The sequence below is a fragment of the Natator depressus genome, chromosome 3 (assembly GCF_965152275.1).
Source record: "Natator depressus isolate rNatDep1 chromosome 3, rNatDep2.hap1, whole genome shotgun sequence".
Classification (NCBI taxonomy): domain Eukaryota; kingdom Metazoa; phylum Chordata; order Testudines; family Cheloniidae; genus Natator; species Natator depressus.
Window position 1 is genome coordinate 64,224,884 of NC_134236.1, and position 22,593 is coordinate 64,247,476.

General features: G+C 42.4%; 1 protein-coding gene across 1 annotated transcript in view; it reads left to right on the forward strand.

Annotated features, from left to right (window-relative positions):
• The window catches only part of LOC141984486 (uncharacterized), a 150,742-nt gene extending 128,982 nt beyond the window's left edge, over nucleotides 1-21,760 (forward strand). Inside the window, exon 5 of the mRNA XM_074947562.1 lies at nucleotides 21,124-21,760. Within this exon, the coding sequence (XP_074803663.1) occupies nucleotides 21,124-21,760 (637 nt within the window). The remainder of the gene's footprint in view (nucleotides 1-21,123) is intronic.
• Nucleotides 21,761-22,593: the final 833 nt, after the last annotated feature.

The window sequence follows — 22,593 nt, forward strand, 5'->3', positions numbered from 1 at the left end:
ACAGGCCTAACAAAGAAAATAACAGAACGCCACTAGCCATCACCTTCAGCCCCCAACTAAAACCTCTCCAACGCATCATCAAGGATCTACGACCTATCCTGAAGGACGACCCATCACTCTCACAAGTCTTGGGAGACAGGCTAGTCCTTGCTTACAGACCAGCCCCCCAACCTGAAGCAAATACTCACCAGCAACTACATACCACACAACAGAACCACTAACCCAGGAACCTATCCTTGCAACAAAGCCCGTTGCCAACTGTGCCCACATATCTATTCAGGGGACACCATCACAGGGCCTAATCACATCAGCTACACTATCAGAGGCTCGTTCACCTGCACATCTACCAATGTGATATATGCCATCATGTGCCAGCAATGCCCCTCTGCCATGTACATTTGTCAAACTGGACGGTCTCTACGTAAAAGAATAAATGGACACAAATCAGACATCAAGAATTATAACATTCATAAACCAGTCGGAGAACACTTCAATCTCTCTGGTCACGCGATTACAGACATGAAAGTTGCGATATTACAACAGAAAAACTTCAAAACCAGAGTCCAGCGAGAGACTGCTGAATTGGAATTCATTTGCAAATTGGATACAATTACCTTAGGCTTGAATAGAGACTGGGAGTGGCTAAGTCATTATGCAAGGTAACCTATTTCCCCTTGTTTTTTCCTACCCCTTTCTTCCCCCCTCCCCCTCCCAGACGTTCTTGTTAAACCCTGGATTTGTGCTGGAAATGGCCCACCTTGATTATCATACACTTTGTAAGGAGAGTGATCACTTTAGATAAGCTATTACCAGCAGGAGAGTGGGGTGGGGGGAGAAAACCTTTTGAAGTGATAAACACCCATTTTTTCATGGTCTGTGTGTATAAAAAAATCCTCACTGCATTTTCCACTTTTATGCATCCAATGAAGTGAGCTGTAGCTCACGAAAGCTTATGCTCAAATAAATTGGTTAGTCTCTAAGGTGCCACAAGTACTCCTTTTCTTTTTGCGAATACAGACTAACACGGCTGCTACTCTAAACCTACATCCATAGTGGCCAGGATGGTGTTTTCAGGAAGATCACCGACGGATTGTAGTTTCCTCAGGAAGTCAGTGGTGTCTCGAAGATAGCTGGGAGTGCTGGTGGTGTAGGGCTTGAGGAGGGAGTCTACATAGCCAGATAATCCTGCTGTCAGGGTGCCAATGCCTGAGATGACGTCACTTAGAAGTCATTTAGAAGCCCAAGTCTCATCCATAAAAGTGAATTAGGCATTTAGAAGCCTTTCATTGATAGTCAAGTGGTTGTAGGGTCCTAAATGCCTTAGGGCACTTGGGCTTCCACGTCACTCACAGGCTTTTTGAAAATCTGTAAATTGTCTTGGACACTAAGAGCTAGAGTCACAAAGGAACCTAGGTGTTGTGAAGCTCAGCATCACCTTGCCTAAATTTTAGGTGCCTAGAAAACCACAGTGATTCACAAAGCCTGAGTTAGGTGCTGCGGCTTCCTGTACTGTGAATACTGCGGAGAGGTAGGTGCCTGAGAATGGCATTAACAGAAGCCAACATACTAGGCAGTGCCTTGCCGAAGCAAGCCAATGGGATTGCCAAAATGGGTGTGCATGCTAAGCCCTGCCCTGTCTCAGATATAGGCACCTAGGTTCAGGCTGCAGGAACAGCTTCAACAACAGAGAATGATGGAGACCCACATCAGAGTATCCCTTAGCCCAGTGACTAGGGCATTAGGGTTGCCAACCCTCCTGGTTTGACCAGGAGTCTCTCGGAATCATGCCCTATCTCCCCTGAAGCTAAACCAGGAGATTTTAGGATCTGAAAGTCCAGCAGTGCAGCGGGGCTAGGGCAGGCTCCCTGCCTGCCCTGGCCCCATGCCGCTCCCAGAAGCAGCTGGCATGTCCCTGCTGCCCCTGGGGGGGAGTGGTAGGTGGTCTCCATGTGCTGCCCCCGCCCCAAGTGCTGACTCTGTAGCTCCCAATGGCTGGGATATGTGGCCAATGGGAGCTGGTGGGGGTGGTGCTTCCAGGTGCAGGCAGCTCACGGAGCCCCCTACCCGCCAGGGGCCACAGGGACGTGCCAGATGCTTCTGGGAGAGGAACGGGGCCAGGGCAGTCAGGGAGCCTGCCTTAGCCCCACTGCACCACCAACTGGGAACCGCCCAAGGTAAGCACCTCCTGGCCAGAGGTGCACCACACTCCCTCTCCTGCTCTCCAACCCCCTGCCCCAGCCCTGAGCTCCCTCCAGCACCCAAACTCCCTCCCAGAGCTTGCACCCTGCACCCCCTCCTATACCCCAAGCCCCAGCCCCAGGCTCAGCCTGGATCCCCCTCCCACAGTCTGAACCCCTTGCCACTCCACGGCCCAGAGCCCACACCCCAACATCCTGCTGGGGCCTGGTGAAAGTAAGTGAGGGTGGGGGAGAGCGAACAACAGAGGGAGAGGGGATGGAGTGAGTGCGGCAGGGCCTCAGAGAAGAGGTGGGGAATGGTGTGTGGCAAGGGTGTTTGGGTTTGTGAGATTAGACAATTGGCAACCCTATAGGGCATTCACCTGAAAGGTGGCCTGTTCATCAGTTCAAATACTTTGTCTCCCTCAGGCAAAGGGGGACTTGAATGGGGGCTTCCCACATCCCAGGTGAGTACCCTACCAGCTGAACCAAAAGTTATGAGGGAGGTTGCCCCCTGAACATCTTCTGCAAGCTTGCCTGCCTTATCCAATAGGTGAGGTCTGAGAACGCTTAGCAGATTGGGCCCTCCAGGTGAGTTATGCAGAGGATCACAGAGTCACACTGGGGCTTAGGTATCTAGACTCCAGGCACGAGGCTCCCGTGCACAGGCAGAAACACAGGTGCCTAGGGACCTTTTACTGCAAACATTTAGCTGCTGAACGAGTTTAGGTGCCTACAGCTTTCTGGTGCAACCGAGTAGGGCTTTTGTGAATTCCAGTGAAGCCTCACTGTGGGATTTAGGTACCTAAAGTGGCATTTAGGCACTGAGGTCCTTTTGTGAATCTAGCCTTTACTCTATTCATGTTGTACAAATGCCCATTGATAATTGTAGTATTTATTGTAGAGTATTAAGGATAATATGGACCAAAACTGAATTCACAATGTGTGAAATTCTCATATGCACGGAGCCTCATTCACCTTTCACTTATTCTGGTGTAAACCATGATGAACTCCATTGAATTTAATAGAATCCCACTGGTGCTTCCAGGGTAGAGAGGAGAATGAAGCCCAGTGTAGAACAGGAAATAATGACAATGAATTTGTCCCTTAGCCTAGGGTTATTTATTCTCCAAAATAGTCTCTTGATGGAGTCTTACCTAAAACTCGATGGAAATTCAACTAAATTATGTCCACTGGGTCACTTTTATTTAATATTTTATTAACATGCTGAAAAACAGAAAGAGATGAAGAGAAAATCTCCAATAAAAACTGGTGTGATGGCAGCAGTTAAAAGCCATAAGAATTTTGGGTTAGCTTCACTGAGGGAGGAATGGTAGCAGGGGATGTTTTATGGGACTGAAGGGACTGAGCAAGTAGTAAGAGTGCCAAATCTCACTGAAAACCCTTCAACACTGCATGTTTATCTTGGAAAAAAAAGAGTGACTGTAAAGACCTTGGTCACATAGTACTAGGTATAATACTTCCTTAACACAGCTCAGAATACTTACAGTATGTCCAAAAACAGAGGATATTTTTCAGAGTGGAGGAACTTGGGGCATAGTACATTTTCTGAGATGTGTGATATTGAGAGCCCAGCTAAATTTGGGCTTCTTTTGCATTCACATAGCTAGCCTTTCATGCCTGAATCTCAAAGCATAATACAAACATGAAGTAATCTTTTCAACTACTCTGTGAAGGTCAGTATTATTATACATATAGGAAAATACAGACCCAGAGAGGGAAGAGATCCAAGGTCATACACCAAGTCATTGGCAGAGTGGTAGATAGAAGACCCAATCTGATACTCTAAGCACAAGACACCTTCCGTCCCTGTTTGCTGCTGGTAGTTTCAGCGGTATCAGTAAAGTATTTCAGATCAAACATTATTATGAAGTGGTTTGTTTAAAACAAAAATACAAATAGTGATTGAGGGCTCAAGGATGTCCACTCCAGCACAGGTGCAATATAGCAAGGAGTTAGAGGAGGAAATCCTGTTGGCAGCCCTGTACACCCACGAAGGAAGCAGCCACCAGTCCTGCATTGCCCAAGGCACAAGGATAGTGTTGATGATCAGTCCCAGAAATGGCATATCAAAGAGAGGGGATAAATGAAGCTAGTGCTGTGATTTCCATGATTGTTGCTTTAGGGGAGTGCATCAACACCTTTTAAAAGGTGCAGCAAGGGATCACTGCTCACTGTGCTTTCCCAGTGTTGAGCAGCAATGGCCCAGATCCTCAAAAATATGTAGGCTCTTAACTTCCATTTAAATCAATGAGCATTAGGGGCCTAAATACCTTTGAGGACCTGGGCACCATTGCCCAGCAGTGCATCTCCTCTTGCTACCCATCAGTGGAAGCAATTTGGTGGAGCTGAGGGGTGGGGGGTGAAGACCAACCCCCTCCTCTGAGGTTTTTGCATTTGCTTAAAGTTCCATAGGCTGCAGAGCTGAGGGGCCATGGGCAACCACTTTTAAGCAGTGGTGCTGTAAAAACTCAGTACAGCTGCCACCCGAGGAGCCTGGAACATTGCTCTGGCAGTGTGGTCACAACACCACTGAAATTTGAACTGGCCACCCCTCCCTATAGATGGAGGGGTGGCCAGGCCAAATTTCAGTGAGTCGTGCTGTGACCTGGCGTATAGGGAGTCTGTTGCTGTATAACGGAGCACAGGGACTCTGGTGTGAACTTGACTTCTGGCAGCAGCGCTCATGCACTGTGTAGGTAAGCACCTCCTGAAGTGTTACAACTGAAATGGTTTACATGAAATATTTCTGCGTTTAAAGGTAAGTAGAAAATGAAATTAGAAAAAGTAGCTCTTTTTGTTTTTGTTGTAATTGTTTAAATACATACGTTTGTTTTAACACTTCATTGAATTTACAGATAAATCAGAAAGACAAAAAAGAGAAAAATTTGACAACACAATTAGGCATTAACACGCTGGGACCATATAGTCTGACAGTCTTTACTTATTCCAGTGTTCCCACTGAAATTAGAGGAACTACTAGTACGAGTAAGGCTTGGGAGGTTTAGGCTATATCGGGGTGGCCAACCTGAGCCTGAGAAGGAGCCAGAATTTACCAATGTACATTGCCAAAAAGCCACAGTAATACATCAGCAGCCCCCCATCAGCTCCGCTCCTTCCCCCACTTCCAGCACCTCCCCCTCCCTCCCTGCACCTCCTGATCAGCTGTTTTGTGGCGTGCAGGAGGCTCTGGGGGCGAGGGGGGGGGGGAAGGAGCAATGGCATAGCAGGCTCAAGGGAGGGGATGGGAAGGGGTGGAGTGGGGGCAGGGCTCATGGCAGAGGCAGGGGTTGAGCAGTGAGCACCCCCCGGCACATTGGAAAGTTGGCACCTGTAGCTCCAACCCCAGAGTTGGTGTCTATATAAGGAGTTGCATTTTAACCTCTGAAGAGCCACATGTGGCTCCGGAGCCACAGGTTGGCCACCCCGGGCTATATAAAACCTATAAAACCATTTAGAACAGGCTGTGGGGTAACCAAGTGATGAAGATGTTAAAGGAGCACTCAAGGAAAACAAGGCCATTGCAGAGATGCGAAGTGAATTCTTTCCATCGGTCCTCACTGCAGAGGATGTTAGGGAAATACCCACATCAGAGGTATTCTTTTTTGGTGACACATCTGAAGTACTGTCGCACAATAGAAGAAGTTTGAGAACAAACTGATAAATTACACAGTAATAAGTCACCAGGACCAGATGGTATTCACCTAACAGTTCTGAAGGAACTCAAAATATGAAGTTACAGAATTATTAACTGTAGCATGTAAACAATCACTGAAACAAGCCCCTGTACTAGTTAACTGGAAGGTAGCCAATGTAAAGCTGATTTTTAAAAAGGGCTTCAGAGATTATCTTGGTAATTACAAACCAGTAAGTCATACTTCAGAACCACACAAATTGGTTGAAACTGCAGTAAAGAACAGAATTATCAGACACACAGAATTTGTTAGGGAAGAGTCAACACAGCTTTTGTAAAGGAAAATTTTACCTCATCAATCTCTTAGAATTTTTGAGGGTGTCAACAAGCATGTGGATAAGGGCAATCCAGTCAATATACAGTACTCAGATTTTCAGAAAACCTTTGAAAAAGTCCCTTACCAAAGGCTCTTAAGGAAGATAAGTAGCCATGGGATAAAAGGCAAGATCCTCTCATGGATCAATAACTGGTTAAAAGATAGGAAACAATGGGTAAGAACAAAAAGTCATTTTTCACAATGGAGAGAGGTGAACAGAGGACTCCCCCAAGGATCTGTGCTGGGACCTGTGCTGTTCAACTTATTCATTAATGATCTGGAAAAGGGAGTGAACAGGGAAGTGGCAAAGTTTGCAGATGATACAAAATTATTCAAGATAGTTAAGTCGAAAGCTGACTGAAGAATTACAGGGGATCCCACAAAACTGGATGACTGGGCAACAAAATGGCAGATGAAATTCAACATAGATAAGTGCAAAGTAGTGCACATTGGAAAAAACAATATCAACTACACATATATAATGATGTGTTCTAAATTAGCTGTTACCACACAAGAAAAAGATCTAGGAGTCATTGTGGATATTGCTCTGAAAACCTCAGCTCAATGTGCAGCAGCGGTCAAAAAGACTGTCAGAATGTTAGGAACTATTAGGAACAGGTTAGAAATAAGACAGAAAATATCATAATGACACTATATAAATTAATGGTGTACTCACACCTTGAATACTGTGTCCAGTTCGCGTTGCCCCATCTCAGAAAGGAGATAGTGGAACTGGAGAAGGTTCGGAGAAGGGCAATAAAGATGATCAAAGGTATGGCATAGTTTCCATATGAGGAAAGATTAAAAATGTTAGGGCTGTTCTGCTTAGAAAAGAGATGAATAACGGTGGACATGAAAGAGGTCTATAAAATTATGTATAGCGTGTAAAATTGAATAGAGAAGTGTTATTTATGCTTTCCCACAATACAAAAACCAGTGGCCACCCAATGAAATTAATAGGTAACAGGTTTAATACAAAGAGGGAGTACTTTTTCATACAATGCACAGCTAATTTGTGGAACTCATCACCATGGGTTGTTGTGATGACTAAAAGTATAACTGCATTCAGAAAACAACTACATAACTTCATGCACGATACATCCATCAATGGTTATTAACAAAAACGGTCAGGAACACAGCCCCATGCTTGGTGTGACCCTAAACCTCTAACTGCCAAGAGCTGAGAGGGGAAGATATCTCCAAAATTTCCATGTTTTGTACACTCCTCCTGGAACTCTGGTACTGGCCACTGTAGGACACAGGATACTGGGCTAGATAGACCATTGTTCTGAACCAGAATGGCAGTCCTTATGTTCTTATAACAATATCTTTAAAAGATTTGCCTGCTTGAAAAAATAATCTTCCTCTAACAGAACTGGGCACCTGTCTTTGTGAAGAGATTGGTATTAGATCAAAGTGTGAACAAACATAGATGAAGGACATTTTGAAGGCACAGCATAGAACAGGAGTAAAGGGAGCTGAGTTCTAATCCTGGGTGTTATTGACCCACTGGGTGATCTTAGGCAACTCACTTTCCCCATCTTGAAAATGGGAATACTACTACTTATCTATCTACCTACCTTTCAGAAATGTGTTGAAAGGATGGTGTGTAAATTTGTTCCTCAGTTTTCTGTTGAAGATTCTACTCATACAAAAGTTGAATTCTTCTTTTGTTTTAAACTTCTGCCTGTGAGAAGCCATTTGCCTTGCGTTCTACATCAGACACAGGAGTTCTTTTGTGGGAGCTCATTGGTGAGTGTGGGGCAGCCACCTCCCACTGTGGGCTGGCCAAATCCTTGCACTTCCGTTATAAAGACACACAGAGATCTGGAAAGTTATGGTTTGACAATGTGCCTTCTTGAGACAATGAACTGTGTAAAGTGATTCCTACTCTGCCTCTTTGGGTAAATGCAATAATTAAAAACATACTGTAGATCTATTATAGCTGTCAGAGCAGAAACTCATGCAAAGCTATTTAATAGTCTTCCTAAAGACTGCACAGGAAAATAATTCCATAAAGATGGTGCATATGGAAATGATTTATAGTTCCTAAAAAATGTTGGATTGTTAACCTTTAGAACAACTGTATCATAAAATGTCAGTAAATGTGCTTAAAGACTTTGCCTTGAAGTCAGAGCCAGATATTATGGAACGCTGACTTGAATATCATTACCCACAAAAGCCTGTAGCTGGGGAGAAGAAGGGAGCCTACAGTTTAGGCTCAATTAGTTTAATTCACAAGAAAATATAAAATAAATGTTTTATAAATTGAAATGTCAGGAATGCAAGGGACAAGGTTAAAGAAAATCTTCCAGAATACACCATAGTATGAATGTTTAGGTTATCATAAAAGTTACCATGAGAATTCAGTGGAAAGCTTATGTGAACTCCATTTTACTCCACAGAAGAAAGCACTGTTGTTGGAACATGGTAGTTGCTGCATTTTACAATTGCATACATCATATAGCCTTTAACTCGCAGCACATTTTGTATCACTAGCCTTAGCTGACTCTCTTGTTTCAAACACCTCTCATTTGTCCACAAGAAAATAACTTTCAACAGCTCTGACCCAAAGGAGGTTTCTGGCTGGTTATGTGGGAAATTCCCATTACCGCTCAAAGTTATATATGTAAATCCCATGGTCAGATTGAAAAATCAATCCAAAAAGGTCAATGAAAGGTCAAGATAAAGAACAAGATATGCATGAGACTAAAGGATTTCCAACTTATCACTGCTGGATACAATACGCATGTTGGAGTCATGGACTCTTGGGACAGATCCCAAAAGCATCAAGTTGCTTTTCTGAAACATTCAAAACAAGACTGTTCTTCATTTAAGAACTTACTTGACCTCCACAAAATCACTGGATATTATTTATGACTACTTTTTTTCTCTGTCATTCAGATAATTAGGAAAACAAAGTGAGCCAAAAGATCAAGAACCAAACTTTTAAAATTAGTTTAAGAAAACTCCTTACAGCAATATTACAGTGCAATAATGATTACTAACCCAGTATCAGTCACATACTCACCTTAATGAGGCAATGGCCCAAAGCCCATTGAAACCAATAGGAAACTTTCCTGATTTCATTCTGCTTCACTGATGTTTAACAAGAGGTCAGGCTGCAGAAAGCTGGTCATGATGACTTTCAAAGCACTGTTTGGTATACTCACACACATTTTAAAGTTAATGTAGGAATAAGTGAAAAAGGCAAGCTAACAACTGAATGGATACCGTGTAGAATCTCCTACTGACTCTCATTCCTGCACCAATTCCAAAAATAAAAATAAGTAAATACATGGGAACAAGCACAGTTCATGAGTTACACAAACAAATAGCCTTATGGCCTTACACTGTGTATTCCCTAACCTTCCCTCCTGCACCCTCCTTCCCTTAACTGACATCCTCTCTTCCTATGCAATGTTTAAATTAGATCTTTGGAGGAGGGAGCCATCATGTTTTTTTATTAATCTGTAATGTGCCATGTACAACATGTAGTGCTGAATAATAAATAATCATTGGATCTGTTTTTTCAATGAGCTTGTGGGGCAGAGAGATTCAGGCCCTGATTCTATTAGCCAATCACACTTTTGGCTATCCGTTTTATTTAAGTGGATGAAGCCAGAATCAAACTCCTATACTCTATAATTCTAAACGCAGTATGCGACATTGTCTCTACAGTTACAATCCAGTATCTTTTTAGCCGTATTTATTACAGCTGAGAGAATAACACAAAAAATTGTTCACAGTCAACTGAGTTTTAAAACGAGTTCACCTCAGCTATATTCATACTCCATTTTTTGTTCATTTTCCATAAACTTTTGTGTGGCAAATAACGTTAGAAGAAAGTGAATTTAAAAGTTAAATTATGTAATACAAACAGATGTCATACTCTAAACCCTACTTTAAGCAGTCATTGCTCCACAATTGATCGATCCATCTCACACACACATTATGGGTGTCCTAAGAATTCCAAGTACTCAATGGCAAAACCCCTGTAGCCTTTACCTATCAAATGTTGGTTGGCTTATAAATAGAGTGGGGGTGCTCATTGTCACACATGAAGGACTTCGGTGAAAGGGTGCACTAAGAAGCAAAAATATAGATTCCTCAGGAGCCATTCAGTCACCTTGTGTACATGTGAGATCATGGAGGCTGCTCTAAGTTAACTGCTTTTGTCTGTTGACCACTTTGCTTCTTTACTCCTAGCTAGGGAAGGGATCCAGGTGGTTCTGAGAAAGGCAGGCTCAGATTTTTCTGCCTCTCTCCTTTCTTTCTGCTTTGGAATCTTGTCTCTGACCTCGAGTTTTCTCTGGGGTCCTTGCTGGGAAATGCCACTTGGACTGGAGCTTTCAGAGGATGGTTTTCTTGCTTCACAGAGTCCTCCATTTCCCTTTGACTCTCCTGAACTCCAGTATTGGACCTCTTCAGCCATTAACGCCTGTCTCTCTTGTGGAAAACTCCCTGGATTTTGATTAGACTAAAAGATATGGTGGCATTTGAAGCCTAATCCAGAGCTCCTATTAGAAGACTTTGGGAGTAGCATCAGCCCTGGAGCCACTGTTGCTGTTAGTAGTATGAACCTCCTTTCCTACCCTTTAAAGGGAAAGGCTGACAGGTCCCACAAACACATCCACAGGGTCTATATCCAAAATCCCCTCAGTTTCTCAACTCCTCAACATATACCCACCACTCCACATCTACTTCTGACCAATAGGCTACCTTAAATCCCACCCGCTAACCTCTTGTCACCACCACAGCCCCTCCTCACGTCAGCCCCAAATACCCCCCTATTTTTGCCCTCCCTCGAGTCCCCTCTACTTGTTGGTGCTAAACAGTGCATTTCTCTCATTAGCCAGAGGAAGAGGTAGAGAGCAACACAGAAAGAAACACTGAGTAGTGCTGATGAGAGGAAGGTCAGTATAAGGTAGGGGTTAACCCAATGACTGACATCTATGCAGCCATGGCTGCTGGTTATTTCTTCTTTGAGGGCAATCAGCTATCCCCTTAACACACCTAATGAGAAGATGGTAAGGAACAGAGCTGGGGGCCTGTCCCGGTTGTCCTCACAGAAAAGAAAGCTATCACAGCTACTTTGAATCTGCCTTGTGGCTGCATTGAGTCCAGACGTGGGAATACAATGCAGGCTCTTGGGAACCTGTGCTCCAGCTCCTTTTGCTTTAAATCAATGGATTCTACTGGGAATTTAGTACTTACAGGCAAGGAGTAGTGATTCAATTTTAACGCATGATTGGTTATTGCTAGTACAGTTGAATAGGGAAGATGAATTATACTGATAGAACTATGAATAAAAATGGTAATTTGATGTTGATTAGTAACCAAGAACGTGGTGTTGAAGACACTAGAAGCTTGGGTACATTCAGATTACAAATACCTCTGCATAATGGGGATATTTACTATTTCGCTTCCCTACATCACCTAACCAGCAGTAGATGAGCCAATACTTCTTGCAAAAAGTAGTTTCATTGTGTCAGAAACCCGCAGGTAGACGCCAGTAGCGAGTATTTGATATCTGTGCACTGCCTGTGTCAACACTGACAAAATGCAAAGAAATACATATTTCAACTTTTTAAAAACCCACAGTAAAGAAAACACAAATACCTGAATCTAGTCCAGTTTATTCCTGCCATGCTTGGTAAATATTCCACTATGAACCATTTACTGTGGAAGTTCATCCTCAGAGTATTCTATATAAATAAGTGAAAGTTTATATATGTTACATAAACATTCAACCAGTATCATCTGTGTCGTACATCCATCAACATTTGCATCTGTATCAAAGTCAAGTCCTGAGAAGTAGCTGGTGCCCAATGGAAAGCAGTAAAAACTTTTTTTTTTAAATGAATGATGTTGTTGGAGTGAAAAGGAGTTCTGATGAATGTGTTAGAACATGGACACTGCTTAACATCTCCATGGCCCGATTTATTAAATAACTTAAATATTTTAATATATTATTTCTATGGGTTATTTAAAAAACAGCACATATAGACAGGGTGGTAAAGCCTTGTTTGTGCCCTAGGGGCTTCTCTACATGGCGAGTTAGTGCATGACAAATCAGGATGTGAATCGAAAGTGCACTAGTCTGCCTTGCACTAGCTTGCCATGTGGACCCTGCTACCCCACACTAAGGGTATGTCTACACTGCAATTAAAATCCTGTGTCTGGCCCAGGCCAGCTGGTTCGGGCTTGTGGGGCTTGGGCTAAGGGGCTTTTTAATTGCAGTGTAGATGTTCAGGCCTGGGCTGGAGTCTGGGCTTTAGAATCCTCTGAGGTGGATGGTCCCAGAGCTCAGGCTTCAGTTAGAGCCCAAACGACTGCACAGCAATTAAACAGGCCCTTAGCCCGGGCTTCGTGAGCTTGAGTCAGTTGGCATAGGCCAGCTGCAGGTGTCTAACTGCAGTATGTAGACAAGCCCTAAAGAACATCTAATGTCAAGGGAGGGATTTAGATTCAGATTTTCATTTACTGATTCACACAGACAAGATCTACAAGTCCAAGGAAATGTGTTTTACTGTAAATAGATTGCCTATAAATCCGAGCCATTATCTATTTTGTTTTTTAAAAAAGAAACTTTGAGGGAGGATCCATGCTCATTTACCAGTATCTTCAGCCTGCCCATTAAATATTCACTGAGTTAGCCTGAGTACTTTCAGGCCAAAATACACTAACCACTTTCTTGATATAACATTCAGCTTTTTTGTCTCAGGTCTCAGTAAGAGAGACCAATAAAATTTACACCACTCAAAACAGACAAAATATAAACAGAAGATCCAATTTATGCTTGTTTAAGAACATGTGTCTCAAATGTCTGAGGAAAGGGAAATACTGTGTGAGCAATATTACAAGTCTAAAAGAATTTCCTGGCTACTGTTTACTCAACAAATATTAAAAAATTAGGTCACATTTTAAACCAGCAAACTATGAGACAACCCAACATATAGTGATGAAGTTAAAACCTGGATCCATAATCCCAGAATTATGGAAGGAAATCCCCACAACTGGCATTTCTTTTTTTTATTCTTCCAGTTCCAATAATTTACTTGTAAAGCTCATGTGGTCCAGTGATTTTCAGCATGAGAAGAAGTCTCCAAGGACCTAATGTTCCAGGCTGTAGTCTTGCTCTGGAAATTTGCAACATCTCATCCCAATGTGGCTTCATTATCAAGAATTCATTTTGATGTGAGCAGCTGTAAATTCCTAACAAATTTTGAGTTGGGATGTGTGTGCTACTCACATTGAATTGGGGAAATCCCAATGTTACCTGCTATCTTGCTGTACTATATCCTTAAGGGGGAGCCATCAGCTCAGATAATTTCCCCTGTATTCCTTGAGCACATGGTAAAGTTGAAAGGCGTCTGTAGGGCCGGTGGGGAAGTTTGTGACTGGGGGGTGCTTTTGTGGAAGATGAATGGAGACAGGGCAGTGCAAATAGAGATATTTTAGAAATGCAAATATTTTCTGACCAGTGGTGACGTTAGTAGATTGCAAAAAAAATGACAAAGACCTACGTTCACAGATTCATGTATTTTTAGGCCAGTAGGGGCCATAATGATTGTCTATTTTGACCTCCTGCATAACACAGGCCATAGAATTTCCCCCAGTAATTCCTGCACAAAGCCCATAACTTTTGCTGAGCTAGAGCGTATCCTTTAGAAAGACATCCAGTCGTGATTTAAAGACTTTAACTGATGCAGAATCCACCACATCTCAGGGCATAAGTTGTTCCAATGGTTAATTACCCCCCCTGTTAAAAACGTGCACCGTATTAGTAGTTTGAATTTGTCTAGATTCAGTTTGGATCTTGTTGTGCCTATTTTTACTAGATTAAAAAAAATCTACTATCAGAAGTCTTCTCCCCATGTAGGTACTGGTAGACTGTGACCAAGTCACCTCTTAATCTTCTCTTGAATAAACTAAATAGATTGATCTTCTTAATTCTCTCATTGTAAGGTATGTTTTCCAGACCTCAAATCATTCTTATAGCTCCCTTCTGAACCCTTTCCAATTTTTCAACATTCTTTTTGAAATATGCACTCTAGAACTGGACATAGTATTCCAGTAATGGTCTCACTAATGCCATATACAGAGGTAATATCACCTCCCTATTCCTACTTGATCTTCCCCTGCTTATACAGCTAATGATCATGTTCACACAGTTAGCTACAACATTGCACTGGGAGCTCAAGTTCAATTAGTCATCTACCAAGATGCTTAAATCCTTTTAAGAGTCACTGCTTTCCAGGATACAGTCTCCCATCTCAGAAATGAGACTGAGCAACAAAATGGTTGATGAAATTCAAAGTGTTGACAAATGCAAAGTAATGCATATTGGAAAAAATAATCCCAACAATACATACAAAATAATGGGGTCTAAATTCGCTGTTAGCACTCAAGAAAGAGACTGTGGAGTCATTATGGATAGTTCTCTGAAAACATCCAACAACATGCAATGACAGTCAGAAAAGAATGTTAGGAACCATTAAGAAAAGGATAGCTAAGAAGACAGTAAATATAATACCATTATATAATCCCTGGTATGCCCACACCTTGAATACTGCATGCAGTCCTGGTTCCCCCATTTCAAAAAAGATATATTAGAAATGGAAATGGTACAGAGAAGGGCAACAAAATTGATTAAGGTTATGGAACAGCTTCCATATAAGGAGAGATTAAAAAGACTGGGACCATTCAGCTTGGAAAAGGTACGACTAAGGGGGGATATGATAGAGGTCTATAAAATCATGAGTGATGTGGAGAAAGTGAATAGAGAAGCTTGTTTACCCCTTCACATAACATAAGAAGATGGGGTCACCAAATGAAATTAATAGGCAGCAGGTTTAAAACAAACATAAGGAAGTATATCTTCACACAATACATAGTTAACCTGCGGAACTCATTGCCAGGGGATAGTGTGAGGCCAAAAGTATAACTGGATTAAAAAAAGAATTAGATAAGTTAATGAAGAATAGGTCCATCAATGGTTATTAGCCAAGATGGTCAGGGAACTCAACCCCAGGCTCTGGGTGTCCCTAAGCCTCGGACTCGCAGATGCTGGGACTGGATGACAGGGGATGGTTCACTACATGACTGCCTTGTTCTGTTCATTCCCTTTGAAATGTCTGGCTTTGGCTAGATTGACCATTGTTCTGACCCAGTATGTACATTCTTATGTTCTAGTTACCGATTTTATAGTGTAAGGGACTAGGGCATAGACGGTCTGGCCTAGCGGTCACAGCTGTGCTGAGGTCTGCCCACCAGGGATGGTAGTCACCAAGCAAGAGCCAAGTTCCATAAGCAAGAGTCAGGGACACAGACTGGTGATCAGGGATCAAGCAAAGTCTGGCATTACAGCAGACCAAAGAATGTATGACAACTTCCAGGGGCAACTCCTGGGGTTAAATAGGGCATTGGGCCAATCAGAGGCCTACCATGAGTCTCTTGAGTGGTACGTCTTGTGTCACCTACTCTCCACTGTGCTCCCTGGCTGTGTCTCTGCATAGACTCTTGGAAGTACTGGGGGAATACCAACTGTCCCAGGCTCTACAGACTCAGGTTCTAGTCCCTGGATCCTTACAGAAAGTAAGATATGAATCCTTACAGATATCACTGTAAGAGATATGTACATCATTCTGCTTCTTTCTGAATGTAAATATTTTTGTATACTTTTCTCTTTTCTGCATCATGAGTGATAATTTCACTACCCTTGTCTATTATAAGACTTATACCATTGCTAGGATTTTCTTTGTGCTTGTTTTAGACAATATTTCCTTCTTATTATCTGTAACCCTACTGGACATAAATTTTTCATTGATACCTTTAGCTTCCCTTACCAATTGTCTGTCTTTCCTAAATGCTGATTTGTACTTATAGCTATCAGTTTCCCCATTTTTACATTTATCATATTTTTTAAAATTTTTATTGCATTCTTTACCTCCCCTTTTAACAAGGATTTTTTTAAACCAAAGAAGGCTTCTTTTTTTGTGACTGCAGAATTGTTGTTTTATGGGTATCTAATAAAGCATTCTTAAACTATTCATAATTTTCATACATATATTTTGTTTTAAATATTTCTTTCCACTAAACTTTCCTCATAATTGTTTTGAGTTTTGGGAAATTGGCCTTTTTAATACATCAAGTATATGCAAAATTATTAGTGGGCTAGACAGAACCTCTGATTTTGGGATGGGTTTTCTGAAAGCAGTCTACACAGCCCTCCTCTGGCCACTTGAGTCTCTTTGTTCCTTTCATTTTCAGTGTTTTACTTGGCAAATGGTATCTTTACCATTCTGAGATTCAAAATGCATCACTTCATATTTGCTTATGTTAAAATATACCAGCTATTTCATGAACTACCTCCTAACGTGTCTAAGTCTTTCTGAAGACAATATATATTATACAAGGTATTAAAAATACTTTCAATTCTGGGGTTACTTGGGAGGTTTGCTACTTTGCGAGTAAAAAATCTGTTTCTAAGAATTAATAAACAAATTGAAAAGCACTATTTAGTGGGTTAGTCTCTATCCTGCGCTGTACAACAAAACAGAACGCTAAGGAAAAGGAACATTCCAATCCAAGATAAAACATCACCCAACAAGAATTGTAAGAAGATAAATAAAATTGTAGCCAATATCCCATTTAGTAATAGAATAAAGGCAAAACTTTGAAAATTATTTCAGGTTTCTATATTCAAATGGGGAATAAACAGAAGGTGCATATAACATCTTTAGAAAGAAAGGCTATGAAAATATCCTCTGTAATTAAGGGCTCAGTGCTGCAAATACTTACATATATTTAATTTCAAGCACCACTGAGTTCAATAGGATGGAGAATTAGTGAAAGTAAGAGTAGCAAATGTAGAATGTATATAAACAGACAGAATTGTTTCTAAATATGTATTTCAAAGATATTTGTTTCTTGCTCTTTTGGAGGAAATAAGAGGTGACAGTACACAAGTTTTTGAAATACCATGAAGGATCTTCTAAAACCATACCCAGCTTATTCTCTCCCTGCAGCTCTAGAGATAGGCTTGATGTTCATGTATGTAAGGTTTGTCTTAAAGACAGTGGTTTACCTTCTTCACCTGTAAATGAGTGGCTATTCCCAAGATACAGTGTGGCCTAGTGGCCAGCCTGGCAGCTGCGAGTTAAGAGACCTCACTTCTGCTTTCAAACCTGCTTTGAATTATTCATATCTTCAACTGTAAAATGGGGATGACAATGCTCACCAACCCTGTAAAGCACGTTTAGAGCTATGGGGGGAAAAACAGTGAGTATTATTATTGTCATTTTTGTCTCTATTCTCTGTTTGGGAGCCATCATCCTTGAAGTTATCACTTCCTGCCAAAAGTAATAATTTTAGGCATGACAGTATAAGGATTGCGTAGCTATTAGATTTGTGCAGGTTCCTCTCAATACTTTTCAGACTTCAATACATGAACTCTGCTTTGCATTTTAAGGACACACAACCTCCCACTCCCAAACCCAGGAGAAACTGAAGTGGAAGTGCCAAGATTTACAAGATTTCAGGCTATCATTGAGCAAAACTATAAATAAGTTCAGTTTTCCCGATGAGTTGGTGAAACTCAGTGACCATTTCAGAGAACTGACCTAATGAATGCCAAAGCTAGGAGAGTGCTGCCTGGTGTTGACTTTTATTATCACAGTTGTTTCCATAGCCATAGAAATATGAAGGCTTTTAGAAATATTAAATCTTTCTCAAAAACAATTGTTTTACTCCCAGGTAAGTGGAGATCAGCCAGGAAGACACAGTTACATTTCATGGCAGGAAGATATATAAATAAGTCCTACTACCATTCTGATGTTGTACAGCGAGGCTGGATCCATTGGTGATGCTATTTCACTTTGCTCTGTTTCTCCTTCCATAGTTCAGACCACTCAGCTGCCGCTTCCGCTGCTCTTTCCTCTTGTAGGAAGCCAAACTAACCAGAGGGAAAAAATTCTAAATAATAAAATGTGAATTTTGAGCATTGGGAAAGTTTAGCATAAGAGAACATGAATTCAACTGCGGTAAAACAGACATGCATTATTAGTTGGTTGCAATTATCACCTGCAGCTCTAAAGGCAACCGTCTGCTCTGGAGGTCAGAAAGTGTAGAGTGCTTATGAAAGAGGAAGAGCAAACAGGGAATTGCTCCGGAAAGGAAGGGATGGAGTTTATACATGCTTTAGCAATTCAGCCCTAAGAAAAAATACCTGTTGATTTGTAAAGTGACTAGTCTCAGTTTGAGATTTGTATATTGAGAGATTGTACTGCATTGAGAGAATTTGCCTTTATCCTTCATGCACACATGCTGGTAAATGCAACCTTTGCAGTATGAAAGCAATTCTCCCTCATTATTTTGGTTATACCACGATTCAGTTAGTTTTCCTCTTTTTCTCTCTTGAGATTGTGGGAGTTTCTGAGAGTGAGGCTGTATTTGGTCTGTGCTGTGTGCACTAGCTGTGTTTTTGATACTTTGTTTTTGTATTGTTACTTGCTGTTTCTTTGTTTTAGGTCTCTCCGCCCCCCCCCCCCCACCCCGACACTTTTCCCTGGTGGTAGGTGGGTGCATTTTCACAATAGGGCCCACTTCAGATGGGTTTAGTGGTTTGACACATAAGCCTGGGGCTGGGTGAGTGCCTGCTGTGTCCTGGACTGTGGAGGATGTGTTTCTGAGGGCTTGTCTTCACTACTGGGGTAAGTCGACCTAAGTTATGCTACTCCAGCTACATGAATAGCTGGAGTTGACATAGCTTAGGTCGACTTCTCCCGGTGTCTTCACTGCACTGCATTGACGGGAACGCTCTCCGGTCAACTTCCCTTACTCTTCTCGGGAAGCTGGGGTACTGGGGTTGACCGGAAACCTGCTAAACAACCCCTGCTGCATCCATTGTAGTGAAGACCAGCCCTGAGTGTAGGTAAGGTTAGTGGCTGTGCTCATATAAAATCTGCCTCTCTAATGAGTAAATCTATAGTGATTTTCCGGGCCCAGGAGCAGTTTGTGAATCCTTTGGTGCAGGAGGGACTCTGGGTCAAGGAATCTTTTGTTTGAGTTTTTCCATTGTTTACTCCTGCTACTAGTTTTTTTTCCAATGTCCCCCCATTCCTTCACAATGAGACGTTAGTGTCTGCTGTCTCCTGTTATGGGAAGGTAGTTTCTGCTGTCAGGGTAATTCCATTAGGCTGCAAGAACCCAGATGTGAGGCATGTCATATCATTCTAGAGCCAGGTTTATGTGGTTCTAAATAACCCTGAACAGTCCTTGAACCTGGTTTTAAAGCACTACATAGATGGGGTGGATTATAAAGTGTTTGCTACCTCTGAAAATATGAAATATTTCCTGTGTGGTGACCCTAGTAATTTGAGGGGTCCCTTCCCAAACACCGCTGGCTCAGGGGACAGTTGGGACACAGGGCAGTGGCTGGGACATCCCGGGACCAGCAAGAACAAATCCTGTATCTCTCCCCTCACCATATGTGACCTTCTGTTGTCCAGGGAGCAGCCCCAGCCCAGGAACCCTGTGTTGTGATCCCATCATTTGTGCTTTAATACCAAATTATTACAGGACTTCAATTTCACCCAGACCTTTGCTGTGATTTTGGAGCACTGGTGGCAGCATAAACCCCTGAATGAATCCCTGAGATATTGTTGGGATGTCGGAAAGAATCATAGAATCATAGAATATCAGGGTTGGAAGGGACCTCAGGAGGTCATCTAGTCCAACCCCCTGCTCAAAGCAGGACCAATCCCCAATTAAATCATCCCAGCCAGGGCTTTGTCAAGCCTGACCTTAAAAACTTCTAAGGAAGGAGATTCTACCACCTCCCTAGGTAACACATTCCAGTGTTTCACCACCCTCCTAGTGAAAAAGTTTTTCCTAATATCCAACCTAAACCTCCCTCACTGCAACTTGAGACCATTACTCCTTGTCCTGTCATCTTCTACCACTGAGAATAGTCTAGAACCATCCTCTTTGGAACCACCTCTCAGGTAGTTGAAAGCAGCTATCAAATCCCCCCTCATTCTTCTCTTCTGCAGACTAAACAATCCCAGCTCCCTCAGCCTCTCCTCATAAGTCATGTGCTCCAGACCCCTAATCATTTTTGTTGCCCTTCGCTGGACTCTCTCCAATTTCTCCACATCCTTCTTGTAGTGTGGGGCCCAAAACTGGACACAGTACTCCAGATGAGGCCTCACCAATGTCGAATAGAAGGGAACGATCACGTCCCTCGATCTGCTGGCTATGCCCCTACTTATACATCCCAAAATGCCATTGGCCTTCTTGGCAACAAGGGCACACTGTTGACTCATATCCAGCTTCTCGTCCACTGTCACTCCTAGGTCCTTTTCCGCAGAACTGCTGCCTAGCCATTCGGTCCCTAGTCTGTAGCGGTGCATTGGGCTCTTCCGTCCTAAGTGCAGGACCCTGCACTTATCCTTGTTGAACCTCATCAGATTTCTTTTGGCCCAATCCTCCAATATGTCTAGGTCCCTCTGTATCCTATCCCTACCTGCCACCGTATCTACCACTCCTCCTAGTTTAGTATCATCCGCAAATTTGCTGAGAGTGCAATCCACACCATCCTCCAGATCATTTATGAAGATATTGAACAAAACCGGCCCCAGGACCGACCCTTGGGGCACTCCACTTGATACCGGCTGCCAACTAGACCCAACTGTTTTGCCAGCAGTATACCCAGCCTGCCATGTGGTCCTTGCATCAGGCCATGAGTGCCCTGAAATGAGACATCTTAGGCCTTCCTGGCCACCTTGATATGAGATTCACCAAACCTTACCTGAGAAGTACCAGTTCCTGAGAGGCTTGTTGGAAGAGAAGGTACAAGGAGCCCTGGTTTGGGTCCCTTTTATTCTGATGCATGAAACACTCTTCCACAGGGTTTTTTTTCCACATTTTTTGTCTCTGACTGCCAAATGGTTGTTAGCAGCTGACCCCGCTGAGCTCCGGACAGCTGCTGTTTCTTGTGACAGTACTCTGTACTCACCTGAAGTCTGTGATGTGCTGGCAATGGAGGAGCTGCACCAGGGGTTACGCCACCTGACTGGTGAGGAGCAGCGGTGCCTGGACACCTCTCTGTCAGTGCAGGAACTCTATGTTGCAGCCCAGCAGCTCTCTTCAGGCAAGGCCCCAGGTATTGATGGGCTGCCATCTGAATTAGACAAGTACTTCTGGCATCTTATCAGTTCTGACTTTTTGCTAGTGGCGCAGGAGTGTACCCTGGAGAAAGAGCTGACCCTCAGTTGCCACAGGGCAATGATCATCCTGCTGCACAACAAAGGGGCTGGGAAGTTTACTGAAGAATGTATATTTTCTAGACCATCCCCCATTATTCAAAGCATCTGCCCTAATGTCGTTGTATTGATTCATAATCCTGGAGTCCTTGTGGAGTTCTCATTGCTAGTGGATGCCCAAAGAGCAACGGCAGCTAAAAACCCACACGTTTCTGATCTACAGTTAGCTAGAAGATTTTGCCTCCATTCTATTGGAACCAGATCTAGCAACAGTAAACAATAGATTTATGATGTCCTGGCTTGATTATTGCATCTCATCATTACTGTTTGTTATCATATTTATTACACTAAAGCCCTAAGGTCCCACTCAGGAACAAGACCTAATTGTGTGCGGTGCTGTACAAATGCATTCTAGGACATTAAGTTCAGTAATTCCACTTTATTTACTTTTATTTGATTTTTAACAATATTGGTCCTGTTGAGCCTGGGAGAAAGAATCCTAGGCTGGAATTTTACATTTTGCTTCATAATAATCATCACTATAGATTATATTTATATGTGTTTTGTATTGCTGTAGCTTCTAGATTCTCCAATTATGGATCATGACCTCATAGTGCTTACACACATGCAATAAAAAAAGCAATACCTACCCCAAAGAGTTTATAATCTAAGCATGTGACAAGAAGAAACAGGTGAAGAGAAACAAGCAAATGGGAGAGGGAAAAAGGTAATACTGAAATGAATGAATTTGGTTTAATGAGTAGAAGTCACAGCACATCAGCTGCCTGGCACACCAATTGCCTAGCCAAAGGCCTGATCCTACAAATGTTTATCTTATGAAAGAGCCCAGTGCAGAGTCAGGCTCCATTGCTTGTTTTTTGTTATGGCTGTCTTGGGAGCTATGAATTTCATGGTTTTCATGTATTTTAGCAAATTTCCACAAATTTCAACATGTTAGGATGTTTGTGCATGGCTGGATATTAAGGTAATCAGCTGAGCTAACTTCACTGAGAACCTCGAATGCTGCCAAGTTAAACTCTGGTCTTCATAGAAAGTTGATAGAGAGAAAGAACTCAGCAAAAGATTTCTGATAAAATTATTAATATTTTAGTGATA